Source organism: Hylobates moloch, unplaced genomic scaffold (assembly GCF_009828535.3).
Source record: "Hylobates moloch isolate HMO894 unplaced genomic scaffold, HMol_V3 SCAFFOLD_13, whole genome shotgun sequence".
Lineage (NCBI taxonomy): Eukaryota > Metazoa > Chordata > Mammalia > Primates > Hylobatidae > Hylobates > Hylobates moloch.
The window spans coordinates 9,474,620-9,493,981 of record NW_026652288.1 but is presented as its reverse complement, the minus strand read 5'-3'; the positions used below and the strand labels follow the sequence as shown (position 1 = coordinate 9,493,981).

Here is a 19,362-nt window from a genome sequence, read left to right as displayed (position 1 = left end):
GCAACAAGAGCATTACAAAAGGTAAAGAAAAAAAGTAACACTAATATTAAACAGCCATCTGTGATACAGACAATGGTTTTACAAGAAAATTACATACATGGCAAGAATAGAGGTCTGTGTAACGCTACTTCAGTAAATACAGATTTGCACAGGTTTGCCACTACAGCTCACAGATAGGTTACACAGTTTAGCACATGACTAGAGAAGACTGTTAGGCAACTGCACAGCAGCAGTATCATTTTTTACTTATTTTCTTTTACTTGTTTTTTTCTCTACCTCCATCATCTCCAAATAATAATCAGAATCTTTTAAGGAAGATATTACCCCTTAAAGCAACTGCAGACTGAACAGTGGGGACATTCTCAGATTAGCCAGCTACATGGCTTCTGGCCCTAGTGTCCTGTGGAAAGCCACCACGTGGGCACATGTCCCATTACTGCATGGGAGGAATGGTGAGAACACTGGTTCCAGGAGGCCGAGGACAGTGTTTGGAACAGATCAGTAGCTGGCATAAAAATTCAAATGCTTTCGGCAGGAAGCTGATCACTGCCAAAAATAATTGGATTTAGAAAACTGGATGGCTGCACCTCTGGGAATAAAAGCGGGCTCTTGAGCTGCTTACCTATGTCAATGCATCTTTGTTTAGCAGTGTGCTGCCGGGAGTGCCAGTACTTCCAATGCCTTAACTGATCTTCTCTGCTTTTGTCTTCAGCAAAAACCACCATGATCACACTCTGTGAAAGAGAATCCATTACAACATAAAGACACTAAAGGGTGAGTATGTTTTGGAAAACGTATTTAGTACTATATTTTACAGTGAAGGCTTAAAGCTGCAATTTCAGGCAGTCATTCAGAGCTGCTTCAGACCTGGAAATGTTAGGCTCTGACTAGCTTTCCTAGAGAACAGGACTAAGAGCAGAACTTACTCGAACTTTGCTGATGGGATGATGGATTCCTTCATTGCTGCTCACCTCCTTTAAGGTGATGGGATAGAACTGGCCTTTGTTCAGGTATGTCATGGTACTGTCTCCCGGCTTCTGTCGAAGTGATTTTGAAGCTTCTAGGGTATATTCAAAGTTGTTCCTAAAGGACAAAAAAAGTCACAGGTCTCTAAATCTACTCTCGTGGAAGCTTGCTATACATCATATTATAAATAGCATTTGCTATCTTTTTCATTTAAAGAAAATCTGGAACAAAAGTACTCAGCAGCTAAAAATTCTCAAGTCTCTCAGATGTGGAAGTACAAATTGCCGATTAAAAATTCTATGATGTTATGGATGTCAGTAATCGGACATCCTGAGTTTGAGGGCTCAAGATATTAAAGATACTGATAGGTGGAAAGGACTTTGGAAGGAACTTCTCACAAGACATGCTGCCAATCTGATATTTATCCAGCAGAGGTTTCAGACAGGTGGCTGGTGTTCCTCTGACTAAATTCCTTTTGGCCTATATAGCACCTTTTTGTTGTTTCTACTTGTAATTTAAATGTCTTTAATAGGCAGGCACTCCACAATTCTCGACATTACCTATTACCTAACACTACCACTCATATATGCCCCTAAAGTTGCTTAAGAACCTTCCCAGGCCACGGCTCAGCAGATTACACCTATTTTTGTAACTAAAGTTTTATTAGCACATAGCCACATCATGTGTTTACATATTACCTACGGCTGCTTTTGCACAACGGCAGACTGGGGTAGTTGAAAAAACATACAGAGGTTGTATGGCCCACAAAGCCTGGAATATTTACTCGCTGACTCTTTAGAGAAAAAGTTAGCTGACCCCTATCCTAAACCCTAAAGGTATTTCCGTTTGGGATTCCTGCATCTTGAGGCAGATCTATAAGGGAAGTCTCAATTCCCATAAAATCTTAGACACTTTTAAAACTGTAAAATATAACACATGTAAAAAACACATAAAACAAAATATGAGTTCCTAATTAATGTGGAAAATATTCATATTCCCAGAGTGAGATACAATTTTGTGAGGTCAAAAGAAAGTTGTCAGCTCAGAAAAAAGTTGACTTAATTTATTTTATCATTAGTGAGGCTGATTTAAAAAAAAAAAGCTTTTATCACTTGATATTACTCCTAAATTCTCACCTAATTATATATTTTTGGTAACAGAAAGGACCTCAGAGGCCTAATTTAATCCCCTCATCTCTCCTATTAGATTCCATTCTACTACCATCACATAAAGAATCCAAAAGAAAGAAAAAGCACCAACACCAAGAATTAAGGAAACTTGAAACATAGTTCAAAGAGTTCAAAATTAAAAGCACTGAAGCAGATGTCCTCTACCCAAGACCGTACCACAGTAAAAGTAGTAAGATAAGGGGAAAGCCTGCTAAAGCCACCTTTGATTTATCAAGTTAACAAGAAAGGAATAAGTTATAAAAGCTGCAAATTAAAAATCAAATTAAAAGACATCTATTACCCAGAAACACTGTCAAAAACATAGTCCTCTGAATTCATGCCAGGCATCCGCAGACTGAGATCCGAGGGGAAGAAAACCTGAAATATCAATGTGATAAGCCACAACTATTTAACTGGTTATCATGGTTACTAAAGACCAAGCTCTGGTACCGCATAAAAGTATGTGGCTTACAGCAACCCACTATCCTTTCCATATTTATTTTTGAATAAAAATTTTGATTCTACAAATATTTAAAAAATTAAAACGGAGAAAAATCCACTTTTATATGCCACTCCAGTAAATTACAACAAGCTGTGTAGGTACTCCCATTAAGTGCTTCTGACTCAGGACCCCCTTTTCTGTCTTTCACACACATCCCAACTCTGTTCAAACACTAGGATCTGCAACCAAAATTTCATGACTTTTAAAAGTCACCCTATCATTATACCAAGTTAAGACACAGCATCAAGGTCACACCACAGCTGAAGAGATGTGGTGCATTTTCTCAGGAAAGGCTAAGATTCTGCCCCTAACTCCATACGCAGAGATGGATGCTCTTTACCCCACCAAGTCACTAAGGATGGTTTCTAACACCTTTAGTGGCTAACTTTTAGCTGAGTGAGGTATTCATCACCAGAAAACCCCCAGAACTATTTGGAATTAATTTGTAAACTTCACACAATGCATTTGTGCTCTCCCTGACTATATTACCAACCAGGAAACACCAAGCAAAGACATAATAACTCATTTTATATGAGCTCCAGGGAGCTTGTTTGGCACTGGGAGAAGTGCTGAAAACAGACTATGAGAGTCTACCTGTGGTCAACAGAAGTTTATATATGGGGTTCTCTTTCTCCAGCAAATCCCTTAGCTGAAATCATAATTGTTAACTCAGCTGCTGGTAAGATTAGCCTTGCACCCTTGATAATAACTTCTGGTTGTATAGGTTTAGTTTACAAATTATACCCATGGGCCTTTTCTCTTAAAAAAAAAAAATCTTTTATTCCTAATCCATTCATTTCAGGCTGAGTTTCACGCTTACATAACAAGGAAAAGGTGGAACCCAATACTTATACAAACACACAGGCGTCTTAGGAAGATGTTTTTATTTCCTTACCTCCTGAACGCCTTCCTTGAAGGTCTCTGAGAAGGTCGAGTCTGGAGTTCGCCTTTGAGCATTTGGGGCTTGAGCACCAGAGCTGAATTGGTCAGTACTGAGGTTCCGATCGAAAACCACCACCCTCTCAGTGGGCTCAGGATGATACACTGCTGGGGGGATTCCCACAGCGAAGCCATGCGGCTGGGTTTCTGTCTTGATGGAGTGGGTAGGCATTGTTGCTATGGAGACAGTGACTGTCGTATCTGGAGCTGTCAGATGGCCTCTCTTATCAATGCCCAGCTGGTTGCCATGGGGAAGGACAATGTTAAACGGCACATTTTTCAGTACTTGCACTCTGTTTTCTCCAGCAGAGATGAGGGGCTGCTCTGTCACAATTGGTATGCTGTTTCTTTAAGAAAAGAAAACTGCTTTCAAACGCAATGCTGATGTAGTTCTTTGACAATTTTTATTTTCCTAATGGCATTGGGCTGTTGAGTCCTGTGCAATAACAATACACTTGACAGAATAAACCGAAAACATCAAAACTACCCATTACTAGATAAAGGGAAAAAGGCTTTATGGTTATTGGTCAAATAAAATCCAAACATACTAAGTAAAATTTCATTTGAAATACTAAGGACTCAGAGCTCTCCTCTAACAAGCTGTACTTTCCATAATCCCAAAAACAATTACTATGTTTTACTAGAAACCTGAAGCTATGTGATCTGATCAACTGGGGTTACAGCATAGATGCCAGGGTCAAATTGCCTGGGTTCAAGTTCTGTGTCACCTGAGCAAGTTACTTCATCTCTTAGTAACTGAATCCTCATCTGTAAAATGGGGACAATAATGGCATGCATTCTCATCAGGTTGAGATGAGATGATACACTAAAAGGTGTATAATAATGCCTGACACACAGTCTTCAAGAAGTATGAGCTATTATTACTTGGTCACCACTTTTCCTATCACCTATGCTATTTGGCTTTCTCCTTTTTTTTTTTTTTTATTTTTTTGAGACAGAGTCTTGCCCTTATGGCCCAGGTTGGTGTGCAATGGTGTGATCTGGGCTCACTGCAACCTCTGCCTCCCGGGTTCAAGCGATTCTCCCGCCTCAGCCTCCCGAGTAGCTGGGATTACAGGCACGCGCCACCACACTCGGCTAATTTTTGTATTTTTAGTAGAGACTGGGTTTTACTATGTTGGCCAGGCTGGTCTCGAACTCCTGACCTCAGGTGATCCACCCGCCTCAGCCTCCCAAAGCGCTGGGATTACAGGCGTGAGCCACTGCGCCACGCCTGGCTTTCTCTTTCACCCAAGAAAACCTATTGTTACATTATATCAGTAGACACATCTGCTTTTTATAAAATTAAATTTTGGTTTGATAAATAATTTGAGCAATACAAGATGATTTCCAGTGGGTAAAATGAATGAATTTTCAAAGCCCCCAGAAATCATATAGGCTGAAGCTTTAAGAAACATGCAAATTGAGAATTCTGTACATTTCAAGATCAATAAAACTGTTTGAACCCTGAACCATAAATTCACTCCCAGGAATTTATCCTAAAACGGAAAAAGTCTAGAAAGTTGTTCCTTAAGGCTTCATAATAGTGAAAACTAGATATAGCAGCAATTATAAGGATATTTACAGTTTGCTTCAGAATGTTCCAGCAAAAATAAATAAAATAAAAACATGAATTAATCTCAAAGTTGAAGAAGAGGGAAGAACAGATCAAACAAGAAGAAGTGTGTTGATAACTGTTGAGGCTGGTCATGGATACATGTGGGCTTATACTGTTTCTCTATTTTTATTATGTTTGAAAATGTCCATAATGAAAAGTAAAAATAAAAGCCACAAATCCTCTTCCAAATGATAATTATGAAGATTAAAACACAGAGAAAATGTTTATGAAACAAACTAAGTAGAAGAAAGTATACTACCAAATCCTATCTGTGAACACAACTATGGCTACATAAAATTTGCATACACATCAAAACAATGAATAAAGCAATCATCAGGATAATGGGATACTGGGTGATGATCATTCTTCCTTTAAATACGTTTTATTCCTTGATTGATAATAAAACACAAGACAATTTAAAAGGTGCCTTTTTAAAGTTTTTCATGGCTAGCCAAACGTTAATTAAATTTTCTGAAAGTTTTAATCTAAAATATTTCACAAATAATTTCGACAGGAATTTGAATACAATTTAACTTGCTTCATTCAATTTTACTCAGGCAGTTGTTCAAGAGTCATTGGTGCTTAATTTTTTTAATGGACCACTGCCACATCCTTCTAAAGAAAACCTCAAAAACAAATAAGCAAATACTGAAGTTATTACTAAAACTATCCCTTTGGAGGAGGAGAAAGTTAGTGCTTTCATCCTAGAAAAGGCAACTACTACACCCAAAGAAAAAAGGAACTTTTCAGAGCAACAGAGGCAAATCAGTGATGAAATCTGAATTTAGATAGTAAGAGTCCAACTTACCTATCTCTTTCACTAGTGGTTGTTCATTTACACAAACTCCCATTTTGCTGTTACAGAAACGTGGCATTTCCCCCTGCACTCTTTATGCTGTTATGCACTGAATGTTACCTTTTGCTGTGATCTGGCTCGGAGTGCTCCACCTCTGGCTTTGCTGTTGATGACCTTCTCTCTCTTGGAACCTGATATTAGCACACATGAAAAGAATTTAGCTCTTATCCAGTGAAGTACAGTTTACCCAAAGATACAGCCTTTTATTTTTCAGTAAATTCAATCATTCATTTATCTACTGGTTGCCTAGCAAACACCAGGCTATGGGGACACACAAAAAATAATATCTGCCCTCAATGAGCTTAAAATCTAGTCACCCATCTGGTTGATACGTAAAAAGCAGCTGTTATTGAGATGCCAAATAAACTCAGGGCATGATAAATTTATTTTGTCATGGAGTTTGGGTCTCATCTCTTAAAAAAAAAATACCTCCGCTGGCCAAAGCTGGTGGCTCATGTCTGTAATCCCAGCCCCTTCGGGAGGCCGAGGTGGGAGGATTGTTTGAGCCCAGGAGTTCGAGACCAGCCTGGGCAATATAGTGAAACTCATTTCTACAAAAAAAATTTTAAAAATTAGCCAGGCGTGGTAGCATGTGCCTGTAGTCTCAGCTACACAAGAAAGACTGCGGTGAGAAGATCACTTCAGCCCGGAGGCAGAGGTTACAGTGAGCAGAGATTGCGCCACTGCACTCCGGCCTGGGCGACAGAGCAAGACCCTTCCTGACTCAAAAAAAAAGAAAAAAAGAAATACCTCTGCCCTGGTTTTACTCGTTTATCTACACAACATTAGAGAAGAAGCTACTGAAAACACAACGGAGCTCTTCCAACTTTCTCAGTGCGCTTTCCTACCACCCTCCATTCAGATCAAATGCAAAGGCAGAAGGAACAGCCATGTTAACCGTTCATTTCTTCTAAGATCCAAATGAGGGCTTCATATGATCACTGTCTTTAGACACACTGGGATTCATACATCCATCACCCAAACGACAAGTCTAACTCAGTGTTCTATTCCTTTTTTGGTTCTTTTCTTTGCAAGGGAAGTGAAAAGTAGGCAAACGTTAGTAAGTGTCCTGTAGAAACAACTCAACTGAGATTTAACCCCAATGCGCACTCCAAAATGGCTAAGGTGCTTAAAAATGGCTTTCAGAGTGAAAATTCTATTCCTGCATCCTTGTTTTCACCAATAAAGACAAAACACTGCTGGCCAGGCGCAGTGGCTCACACCTGTAATCCCAGCACTTTGGGAGGCCGAGGCGGGTGGATCATGAGGTCAAGAGATCGAGACCATCCTGGCCAACATGGTGAAACCCCATCTCTACTAAAAACACAAAAAATTAGCCGGGCGTGGTGGCGCACGCCTGTAGTCCCAGCTACTCGGGAGGCTGAGGCAGGAGAATTGCTTGAACCCAGGAGGCAGAGGTTGCAGTGACTTGAGACTGCACCACTGTACTCCAGCCTGGGTGACAGAGCGAGACTCTGTATCAAAAAAAAAAAAAAAAATACTGCTTCATGTATTAACAATATGCTTTTTAAGCTTTATCAAAATTATTATGTAATAATGACTGATGCTTATACACCCAACGACCTGAAACAAATAATTCAGTTTATCTGAAAAAGAAAATAGGCCAGGCACAGTGGCTCATGTCCGTAATCCTAATACTTCGGGAGGCTAAGGCAGGAAGACTACCTGAGGCCAGGAATTTGAGACCAGCCTGGGCAACATAGTGAGACTCCATCTCTACAAAAAATTTTAAAATTAGCCAGGCATGACCTGTAACCCTAGTTACTCAGGAAGCTGAGGCAGGAGAATCAGTCACCCCCAGGAGGTTGAGGTTGTAGTGAGCTATGATTGCACCACCACACTCCAGCGTGGGCAAGAGGGAGACTCTGCTTCTATTAAAAAAAAAAAAAAAAAAAAAAAAGAAGAAGAAGAAGAAGAAAATAAATTTACACCTATCACAAGAAGTCTGACAAGTACCACTAAAATTGTCACCCTTCGTGGACAGACATGAGGATTTATATGCTTATGAGACACAGGAGTAGTATACCTAGTGTTATTACATGGGTCTTTCTGGCACAAAACTTGTACCAACAAGTTTCTCCCATTCTCAAAAGTTTCAGTTAAAAATATGTAACTTCATAATTAATGTTTTAGGAACTTAATTTATAGTAAGTCAATAAAACAAGCTGTAAGAACAGATATATAATAATTTCCACTTCAAAGGAACTCTTCATGGCTATGTTTCCCTGGTAAGGGTTTCTTCTAGCATCATTAGTTATTACACAAGTTTCTGCTCATATTCAGAGACAAAAGAGCTTACCTCAATCCCTCAGCCCCAACTTAGTTAGACACATGGCCTCATACTAGGAAATAATCACCCTATTTTTTTTTTTCTGAGATAGGGTCTGTCTCTGTCACCCAGGCTGGAGTGTAGTGGTATGGCATGATCTCAGCTCACTGCAGCCTCCAACTCCCAGGCTTAAGTGATCCTCCCACCTCAGCCTCCTAAGTAGCTGAGACTATAGGCATGTGTACTAACTGGCTAATTTCTGTATTTATTTATTTATTTATTTTTGGTAGAGACGGGGTCTCATCATGCTGCTCAGGCTAATCACCCTAATTTTAATAATAAAACTATCTCCTAGGCTTCTTTCACCTCTGTATTTCTTATATTAAGGAAAGAATACAGTGCCAGAATGTAGCCAATGGCTAGCAACTGGCGATTGTGGGTAAAGGTATTCAGGAATTAATTATCCTCTTATTTTAAGTTTTATGTAGGTTTGAAAGTTTTTAAAACAAAAAGCAAAAATAAACTGTAAAAAATATACACTATATTCATGAGAAGACACTGTCATTGAGAAGCTTCTGGTAATCCCAAACAGATCCTGTTTTTATACAGGTACTGATGACAACACAATGATTACACAAGTTAGTCACACAGAGTTGACAATGAGATAAAGGCCCCGTGGCAAAGCTGTGCTTCAACTCAGTCTGCTGTTTTAAGTAGCACCCTGAAGACGTAGCCACCCCTAAATGTGTGTTCCTGGTCAGAAGGAATAATGGAGAGGTGAATCCAGAAGGAGAGCGGTATGCACGCTGCATTAGAAAGACAGTGGCCTCAGCCATGGACCAGACTAGGGCCCCAGATGCGGACATCCTAGTTGTGACCTCTGAGTGAGGAGTCGCACACAGGCTGGTAACATGTCTAGCATAATAGTGGCAGCTAGTGTCATCAGGACAATGATGATGAGACAAATCAGTAGTGTCATTTCCAGATAATGAAAACCATGTAAAATTCCATGCAGAGTATAGATTATATTTAATTAAGATGACTCCAAATCTCTAGAAACAGGCAACAAAACATATCCTGATCTTGGAACTGGACAGTCCTAGACTAGAGAATATGATTTCAAAGGCTCTGTAGTATCATTTAGGGAAAGGAAATCATCCTCACTACGCAGGAATAAAGGTGAAAGGTAAATGAGCCCTGCCCACTTTCCATGGCACTAAGAACCACCTTCAGTGAGATGCTCAAACCCAAGAAGGCATATCTAGCATCTTCTTTTATGGTAGCTTCACCTTCTGGATAGAGCCACAGCAGCTGACTGCTTTGCATGTTTTAAAAACAACCCTTTGATTCTACAATCACAGATTTTTAGCTTTGAACCACAGTAAGTCAAAGTACTCATTAAATTATTTATAGTCACTACAGAAGCAACTTGCATGGCATTCTACCAGCAAATGACTGTTTTATATGCTGCTGAATCAAGTGCATTGGAGACTGCTGTAAGGGTTTTAAAGGCAGGCAGACCCACCTTGTAGTAGTCATAGAGCAGGCCCAGTGCAGCGGCGCTGTCTTCGTCTCCATTGATGCTCATCATCGCTTTGGTCGCTGCAGTGAGAGGGTTTTCCAGGAAGGATTTCCAGGCCTCATCCTCACTAGTGTAGGACCGCCGCTGTGGATAAAGTGCTTCATTCTGAAGAACCAACACTGGCCGTTTGCTTCAGAGAAATTAAAAAAAAAAAACAAAAAACACATACTTTTCTACTTCAAGGCATCATAAGCTACCAATTCCTTGACATTCCTATAAAATAGCCTATTGTTTCATCAATGACCCTAGGGAGTCAAATTAAGACAAGACCAGAAGGCAAACCACGTAAGTGCAGACCAATGGGTCCCACAGTAAGCCATAAAGTATCTAGGCAGCCAGAGAACTGGCAGTTCACCTACACGTGGAACCCAGGGTATACTATTCAGCAAAAAAGCAAAACAAAGCCATCCCCGAGAAAATGCCAGGCTATTCAAATACTTTCCATAAACAAACACGAGGACACAGTAAGGAAAAGAGAATATTTGTTCCCTTCCAACAAACAATCAGGACTGTCCCCTCTTGAGAAGGGCATGTGCCATTCATTACACTGCTGTATGTTATTCCCTCTTTCTACTGTGGCTGCCATGCCTTAAAAATTCCTACCTGAACACAGTGGGGAGGGGAGAAGCAGCAGAAAGAAAAAGCGATACTTCACGCAATCCTCCGGGGTATATGAGAAAGCCAGAATATTCTACTGATTACCAGCAGATTGAGCATGGAATGTGGCCAAAGGGGACTGTAAATCAATAAAGAGGCATAATTTTCTGGTATGGGAGTTAACTGTTTATCTTAGAGATAAACACTTAAGAATATCCAACAATAAACGAAGCCACTGAACAAAAAGATTTTTAAAAAAAAATAGGTGGGAAAATCTGGCTTTTAAAAAAATCTTTACTAGTTTTCCACACTGCACAAGAACTGTTTCATTTTAACACTGTAGTTTGGTGGGAAAAATCCAAAAAAATCAATGGCGATCTTAGTGAAACCTTATAGAAGATTTAATTTAAAAGATTAAAGCAAACATTACTAATTCCAAAAACTTGAAATGTAAACAGTCTCAACAACTGTTTGGTTGGTACTATTTAATAAGTCAATAAAGAGAAAAAAATGGAACAGTGACTCTAGCAAAACAAAGCAGTTTATTTTCAAGGAGAAAAATAAATTTTAAATGTTTGGAACTCCTCTGAATTATTACAATTCTAACAAGCAAATTAAAGGACTGGCTCTCATTGCAACACACAAATGAAATATGTAAATGGCCTAAAGGTGACCTACCTATTTTAAAAGTGAATGTAGAAAGACTGATTATCTTTTCGAGTAATCAACAAAGGTTAGGGTTTGGGAAGTCACCCAGGGCCTTTAAGAACAGATACAGATTTAGAAAAAGGAGAACATCTTCAAAAAAGGGGGAAAAAATCCAACAAGGTATCCTCAGTCAAAATGAAGTGTTATTTGAAAGCCAATGTTTTTACTCAAGTTTTGGCATAAATGTTACATTTGGTAAGAAAGTCTTGAGGAGGTATACTATTTTAACACAAAACAAACATGAAAGGCTGTTCAAAGCGAGCAGATCATTTGTCTAAAAATGGAGAAGATTGCTTTACACAAATCTCAACTTTGAAGAAAATAAAGAAATATACAAAGTGGCATTCCCTGAGCCATCAGGACCAGAGTACAACAGCTACTGAATGGCTGGTGCCATGGACTGATTTACTGGTGTACTGCTAAGCTATAATAGCGTAATAGCTACTTCCGAAGACTATGACAGCACTTGGCTGTTCAATTCCCTTAATGCTAGTTTTCAACTTCCCTTCTTCTCCCACCCACATCCCAAATTTGTACAAGCAATAGAAAATAGAGAAATGGCTTTATGTTTGGAATCACCCTGAAGGTGTTTCATATTTCCAAAGCCTGCCTAAGGCCAAAATGTTAGCTTTGGAAATTTTGCCTTATCTAAACTATATATCAAGAAATAAACACAAAACCAGTTGCCTTTCTTAGTCTACTTCCTCATGACAGTCAGGAAGTAGGCTTCAGTCGCTGAAGGCTCATCACCACTTTCAGGTGAGCCTTAAACTCTGCGTCAGCGATCTCTCAGACTTCAGAAATATGTTTCAGGCAATAATCTAACTGCATATTCTACAACACAAGAGTAATTCATTTAAGATGCTCCATACAAAACATCTATCTCATCCAGAAAAAGAACACACTGACAAAAACCGATCCTTCACAAATAACTAAGAAACTGGGAGGGGTACCTATCTACCTTAAACTTACTCATCTGAAATATACTGACTGGCCTGGTGCGATTTCCCTTTTTTTTTTTTAAGTAAGTTTTTTAGTAAGTTTTTAAAAATTTTAGAACAATTTTATATTTTCAGAAAAGCTGCAAAGAAAATACAGAAATCTCCCCCGCCCAGTTAATCCCCCATGCCTTATTACATTACCACCTTACATTTGTCGAAATACGCTTTTAAATCACAAACTCTAAAAAGCATATTAGCTTGTACAGTACTTTCTCGTTTAACACCCGGATTTCAAAGTTTCATCCTCTTGATTCTCTCGAGCACTAAAAACACGGTAATCTGTAATTACCATCAATGATGCAAGTGGCAAAATAACTTCTTACAGCCGTTTTCCCACTTATACCGCCAGCGAGTGAAAAGAAAACGCCCGGACATCGGGGCACTTCAACATTTCCCTACATTTCTGTTTTGGAAGTTCCAGCAGGTCGCCGAGTGACGAGCCTGAGACCACAGATTACCTGGAGAAGTCCACCTGTCCTGACGCGGCGCGAGCCCTACCGGGCTCCCGAGGCCGACTGGGCAGGAAAGGGGGACGGGGAGGCCCGGGGGCGTTGGCTGTGCCCCGACCTCGCGCCGCACCCGATCGCGCCGGGGACCCGGACCCCAAGGTGCGCGCCCGAGGGGACCCAACCTCGCCGGGGAGGAGGGGAGGAGGGTGGCCCCTCCGGTGTCGAGTTTCCCCGAGGACAGGGTCTCTCCTCCCGAGGCTCCGACCGAACAAAGAGCCGGGCAGGGCTAAGGGGCAGAGGCCGTGGCGGCGTGGAGTGGACAGCGGCCCCCGGCCCGCGCCCCGCGCCGGCCCGCCCGCGCGGCCTCGGGTCTGCGCCCGGCTCTCTCGCTGCAGGTGCGGCCCCTCAGCACGGCCCCCCCGCGGCGGCCGGACTCCTGCGCCTCACTCACTTGTCGTACTCCTGTGTCATCGCGCCCGCTCGCCGCTGCCGGGCCGCAGAACTGGACTTTCGGGTTGGGACAGTACACCCGATCCGGGGGGAGGAGGCGGCGGCGGCGGCTGCGGGTCCGGAGCGGCGGCCCAGACGGGTTGGGTTCGCTTTTCTCGCTCTGAGCCGGCTCCGCGCGGGCTGCGCGCACTGGGCGCCGGGCTCGGCCACTCATTGGCTGGCGATGCGCCGGCTGGGGGCGGGGCCTCGGGGCTGGGAGGCCTGTCACGCCTCCTGATTGGTCGGCGGGAGGGGCGCCGGGGCGGGGCTGAAGGGGTCGAGCGGCGCGGGGCGGGGGGCGGGAGCCGCGCGTTCCGCGAGGTTGCGCCTGGGACTGCGCGCCCGGCTCGCGGCCGTACGCGCCTGCCCTGACTGGAGAGGGAGAGCTGCGGCTGCGGCTGCGGCTGCGGCTGCGGCGCGCACCCGCCAACCTCCGCGCGCACCGAAAGCGCCCCCGCTCGCGCCCCGCCGCCGCCTCCGCCGCCCCCGGCCATCCCCTCCGCGACAAGCCCCGGCCGTGGAGCCGCCTCCTTCTTCGCTCGCTCAGGCCTCCGCGCCCCGTGCCCACATTGCCCGCTGTTCCGGCCCCAGCGCCCCGCGCTTCCACTGCGCTCGCCCAGCGGGGGCGCCTCTGCTGGTCCCCGCGCACCCCGGTCGCGCGTCTCACCTCTCGGTTCTCGCAGGCTGTCACACCCGAGTCCCTTGGCTTCCCCCGAGAGCCGTCTCCGGAATGTCCCTTCTCCTAGCCCACCGCGGCCGCGCGCTTTTAGGATTTCTTGCCATCGCGGCTCCCGCGGTCCCCTCGGCGGCAGTCCCTGGGGCTCGGCGATGTCTGTGCCCCGCAGCCTCCCGGGCGCCACTTCCCCGCGCGGCCGCCCCACGCTGCCCGTGCAGTCGCGCGTCCCGGGCCGGCCCCGGGCACCACTCCACCGCGACGGCCCCCACTTGTCCTTCCCGGGCTGCCGTCTTTCCCAGGGTCTGCTCACTGAGTCCCCACATGCCCAGCGTCGGACCTGACCCTAGGACAGGCGCGGCCCCAGACGTCGGGGACAGGGCAGTCAATAGAACAGACACAACTCCTCGCCTTCCTAGTTGGGGTAACGGGCAATACAAAAATAAGTAAATAGTGTGGCTGGTTGGAAGGTAAAGCAGGCAGGCCCTGGGAAGGCGGGGAGGAGCCAGGCTTTCAGGCTTGAAAGAGATGAGGGGCCACGAAGGTGGGACTGTGCCTGGTAGGGACCCTGGTGTGTTCTGTGACCCTTGAGGGGACCCGGGTGGCTGGAGGGGCACAGGGAGCCAGGAGCTGCGGTCAGAGATAGTGGGCGCAGGGGAGCGGATTGAGCAGGGCCTTGCCGGCTTCCGTAAGGACTGTGGCTTTTCCTCTGGGCTAGGTGGGGATGCATTGGAGGGGCTTGGAGGAGGGTAGTGACAGGATCTCACATTTTTAAATAGTTCTCTACTGCTGCGTGATGGGGACCAGGTAGGAGGCCATTGCCATGATGCAGGCCGAGGGCAATAGGGTGAGGTGATGGGAAGTGGCCGAATTCTGGATATGCTTTGAAGGTGGGACCAACAGGATTGTCTGAAAATTGGATATGGGGTGTGAGAGAAAGAGAGAATCAAGGATAACCACAGCGTTTCCAGCTGGGCAATTGGGGGAATGATTCGCCATCCCCTGGGATACGGAAGACCTGGGGCATAGAAGATTTGGGGGAGAACAAGAGTCCGTTTTGGACGTGCTAAGCTCAAGATGTATGGGAGATCCAAATCCATGAATCAGGTGGGCTTCTGGGTGCGAGGCTGGAGTGCAGGGGAGAAGTCTGGGCTGAAGCTCACATCTGGGCGCCGCCCACGCCTAGAGGCCATTTAAAGCCATGAGAAGACAGGAAGGAAAGAGGATGGGACCCATGCTGGATCCAGGAGCCTCCGACACAGAAAGGCTGGGAAGAAAAGCCAGTGGAGGAGACAGAAGACGGGGACACCGAGGTCGGAAGCAATGGAAGCGTGGAAGCCAAGGAAGGAGGTGAAGTGAGGAGCAGCATGAGGTCACAGGGCCCTCCTGCAGCCAGCAGCCTCCTCTGTGCCCTGGTCCAAGGCCTTCAGGGACCCGAATCGGCAGCCTCACTTGAGACCGCCCTTCGCAGTTTCTGTCCTCTGACCCCGGGCCCAGCACTGGATCCATGCAGCCTGTTGTTTGTTCTTATCACTAGTTTCCTGTTTAAATCAATTATTATTTTTTTCTTTTTCTTTTTCTTTTTTTTTTTTTTTTGAGGCGGAATCTCCCTCTGTTGCCTAGGCTGGAGTGCAGTGCCGTGATCTCAGCTCACTGCAACCTCTGCCTCCTGGGTTCAAGCTATTCTCCTGCCTCAGCCTCCCAAGTAGCTGGGATCACAGGCGCCCACCACCACGCTCGGCTAATTTTTGTATTTTTAGTAGAGATGGGGTTTCACTAAGTTGGCCAGGCAGGTCTCAAACTCCTGACCTCAGGCGATCTGCCCACCTCGGCCTCTGCAAGTGCTGGGATTACAGGCATGAGCCACCTCGCCCTGCCAAATCAATTATATTTTCTAAGCAAGCTAATTTAAGAAAAATACTAGTCAGTAACAGCACAGGTGGTCCCAAATAGAGTACAAGTCATCAGGGTGGTGCCAAAGTGAATGACTTGGGAACAGTGTCCCTCTACCTGCCTTTCTTCTTTTTCCTCTGATCCGGCTCCACACTGCCACTGGAGTGACCTTTATAAAACACAGATTTCTTGTCACTCAGTTATACTCACCATAAAGTCCACACTCCTGAGCTCAGCCTCCCCTTGGCAGTCCAGGACTTCCCTTGCTGCTCACTCCCAAGCACCCTCCCCCCATTCCCTGCTCCTCCCCTCCATGCGTAGCCCACTCCACTCAACTTCCAGACTGGCTCATTTCCTCCGGGTGGCCTTCCCAACCCTCTAGGCTGCACAAGGTGTCCTGTGGGATCCACAGCGTCTTCTGCATTGCCCATCACCATGTTTGTCATATGGGCTTTCCTGTTTGTGTCTGTCTCCACCAAGTGTGAGCTTTTCCAGAGAGGGCAGGGATTGTACCACCTTCATTTTTATGTTCCTGGTGCCTGGTGTATACATAGAAAATATCCACCAAATGTCTACTGAATGGATCCAGTCCTCTGCAGGCATGCATTCTGCCCTCAGTCCCCTCCCTTCTGTAGTGTAGCTGGGGCTCTTTTAAATGACGCCCCCCTGTTGCAGAAGATGAAAGCCCTTGAGCCTGATACATGGTAGGCACAAAATAAATAGGGGATGAATGAAGAAATATCAAATCATAAAGCCAAAAACAAGAACAGGAAGAGCCTGAGGTTATTAGACCATAGCTGTAGTAATTAAAAACATTGGGTCTGTTTTGTCAATTTGAATATGGGATTGTTTCGTTTGTCTCTAATAGCTCTCTGAAACAGAAATGAAAATCTCTATCTATGACCTGTTGCCATGAACCCTGTTTATTTCATTTTATTTTATCTGAGACAGGGTCTCGCTGTGTTACTTAGGCTGGAGTGCAGTGGCACCATCACAGCTCACTGCAGCCTTGACTTCCCAGGCTCAAGTCATTCTCCCACCTAAGCCTCCTGAGTAGCTGGGGCTACATGTGCACACCCCCACACCTGGCTAGTGTGTGTGTGTGTGTTTGTGTGTGTTTGGTAGAGACAGGATCTCACCATGTTGCCCAGGCTGGTCTCGAACTCCTGGGCTCAAAGATCCTCCCACCTCAGCCTCCCAAAGCGCTGGGATTACAGGTGTGAGCCACCACGCCTGGCCTACCCTCTTCATTTTTAAGTTCTTTACTATTTGTTTAAGTTATAAAAGTAATACATGCACATAGTTTTTTAAGGAAAAAAAAAAAAAAAAGCCGGGCGTGGTGGCTCACACCAGTAATCCCAGTGCTTTGGGAGGCCGATGCAGGTGGATCACCTGAGGTTAGGGGTTTGAGACCAGCCTGGCCAACATGGTGAAACCCCATCTCTAACAAAAATACAAAAATTAGCCGGGCATGGTGGTGGCCACCTGTATTCCCAGCTACTCGGGAGGCCGAGGCAGGAGAATCGTTGACCCCAGGAGGCGGAGGTTGCAGTGAGCCAAGATCGTGCCACTGCACTCCAGCCTGGGCAACAGAACAAGACTCCATCTCAAAAAGAAAAAAAGATAGAAAGGGATTAGGAACGGGACAAAGAAAGGGAGAAAGGAAGAAACTGAAGCTCTGCAGAAGGATGCAGAATGCAGTCCCTGGCCTCCTCCATCCCCAGCCCCTCGTCCTCGAGATAACCACTATGAACAATTTGTGTTTATCTCTCCAGATATCTTCTGTCTGTACAAGCACTCACATGGTTTATTTTCTTAGACAAATGGGGTTCAGACTGCACAATCTTCCACAGCTTGCTTGTTTTTCCTTTCTGTGTTTAAACATTTTCCACATCAGCACATAGAAATCTAGTTCCCTTTAAAAAATGGCTGTATAGTGTTTCTTTGAATGGCTATATGATAACTTGAATGTATTGGTGAGCAATTAGGGTTTTTTTCCCCTAGCTTTTCTTAATTATAAACATTCACAATAACACATTCCTCTAACTACATTTTTGCACACTTGATCAGGTATTGCCATAGGATAAATTCCTAGAATCGGAGTTACTGAGAAAAGGGAATGCACAGCTGCCATTTGGTTTTTTGTTTGTTTTTTGAGGTGGAGTTTGGCTCTTGTTGCCCAGGCTGGAATGCAGTGGTGCAATCTCTGCTCACTGCAACCTCCACATCCCGGGTTCAAGTGATTCTCAGGCCTCAGCCTCCAGAGTAGCTGGGATTACAGGTACCTGCCACCACACCCGGCTAATTTTTGTATTATTAGTAGAGATGGGGTTTTGCCATGTTAGCCAGGCTGGTCTCGCACTCCTGACCTCAGGTGATCCACCCATCTCGGCCTCCCAAAGCGCTGGGATTACAGGCGTGAGCCGCCGCCACCGTACCTGGCCTGCAGCTGCCGTTTTCCTGGCTCTTGCCGGATTGTTTTCCAAAAGGCTGCTCTTGTTTAGATTCCTACCACGAATATCAGACTGCCTGCCGTGCCGCACATACACAACCATGGGCACCATCTAAGTTTGCTTGGCCAGACTATTAGATGAAAAATGGGATCTCATTGTTTTGATTTGCTTTTTTTTTAAGTTACGAGTGAGGTTTTTCATCTTTTTATTTGTTTGGCAATAATCTTTTTAAGCTCAAAGGTAGTGTTTTTTCAAAGAAAGAGGATCTTTGAAGGTACCTTCCCAAGAGTAGAGAACTAATTTGGGACCCCCACTCCCACTGGAGGCCATATGGTACGGTACTAACAGGCTCATGGGTGCATTGAGTGGGGTTGGGAGGTGGATAGTAGATTTAGAGTTACAAGACCGGGGTTCTAGTCCAGGTTCTTCTATTGACCAGCAGGGTGATCTCAGTAGAGTCACTGCACCCCTGTCACAGAGTTCTCTGAGCACGTCCTGAATCTCAGGCGCCTGGCATTGCCTGTGCTTTTCCTCTCTCCCTTGCCACCCAAGTTACATCTTTAGTGGCCAACCTCAAATGCCAGCTCTTCTAGGAACCCTTCCCATCCCAGTAGGAGGACGCCCCAAGCACCTCCGCTGTCCTTCGTGAAGCCACTCATCACGAGTGGCTCTGCCTTTACTTGACTCAGTTCTGCACAATTCCGAGGGAGAAACTGAAGCAGATACAGATTCACATGCCAGGGCTGCCTCTGATTTTTATTTTTAGTCTACTTTGCTGCCAGTCCTTGCTTTTCTTATCCGTAAAACATGGAAAATACATCAAGAGACGTGGAGTTAACTATGAATAAAGTACTTAAAGACTCACACAACGGCTGTCAGACAGACGCTGGCAGATGGCGTTCATCTTCTTTAAAGACTAGGCAGCAGGAACCCTGTCCAATTCCTCCACATCCTTGTTGGTTGGACATGTTACCTAATTCATCTGTGGGATTCCCCACATTCAGGGACTTCAGCCCTGATGAAACAGCCCATATTGAAGGGACATCTCAGGGGGCTGAAAGATGATGGCAGGGCCTTCACCCTGACATCCAAGCACCTGTACCCCCAGTTCACCAGAACCTGGGGTCTCAAGGTCGTGCCAGTGCGAGGTGAAAGTCTTTCCACTCTGGAGAAACTG

General features: G+C 44.9%; 1 protein-coding gene across 1 annotated transcript in view; it reads right to left on the bottom strand.

Moving 5' to 3' along the window:
* Positions 1 to 13,289, bottom strand: part of GRHL1 (grainyhead like transcription factor 1) — a 51,573-nt gene extending 38,284 nt beyond the window's left edge. Inside the window, exons 1-7 of the mRNA XM_032172211.3 lie at positions 13,129 to 13,289; positions 9,866 to 10,052; positions 6,111 to 6,181; positions 3,533 to 3,923; positions 2,437 to 2,513; positions 927 to 1,083; positions 623 to 734 (exon numbers count right to left, since the gene is read on the bottom strand). Coding sequence (XP_032028102.1) covers positions 623 to 734; positions 927 to 1,083; positions 2,437 to 2,513; positions 3,533 to 3,923; positions 6,111 to 6,181; positions 9,866 to 10,052; positions 13,129 to 13,148 — 1,015 coding nt within the window. The 5' untranslated portion in view covers positions 13,149 to 13,289. The remainder of the gene's footprint in view (positions 1 to 622; positions 735 to 926; positions 1,084 to 2,436; positions 2,514 to 3,532; positions 3,924 to 6,110; positions 6,182 to 9,865; positions 10,053 to 13,128) is intronic.
* Between the last annotated feature and the right edge of the window lie 6,073 nt (positions 13,290 to 19,362).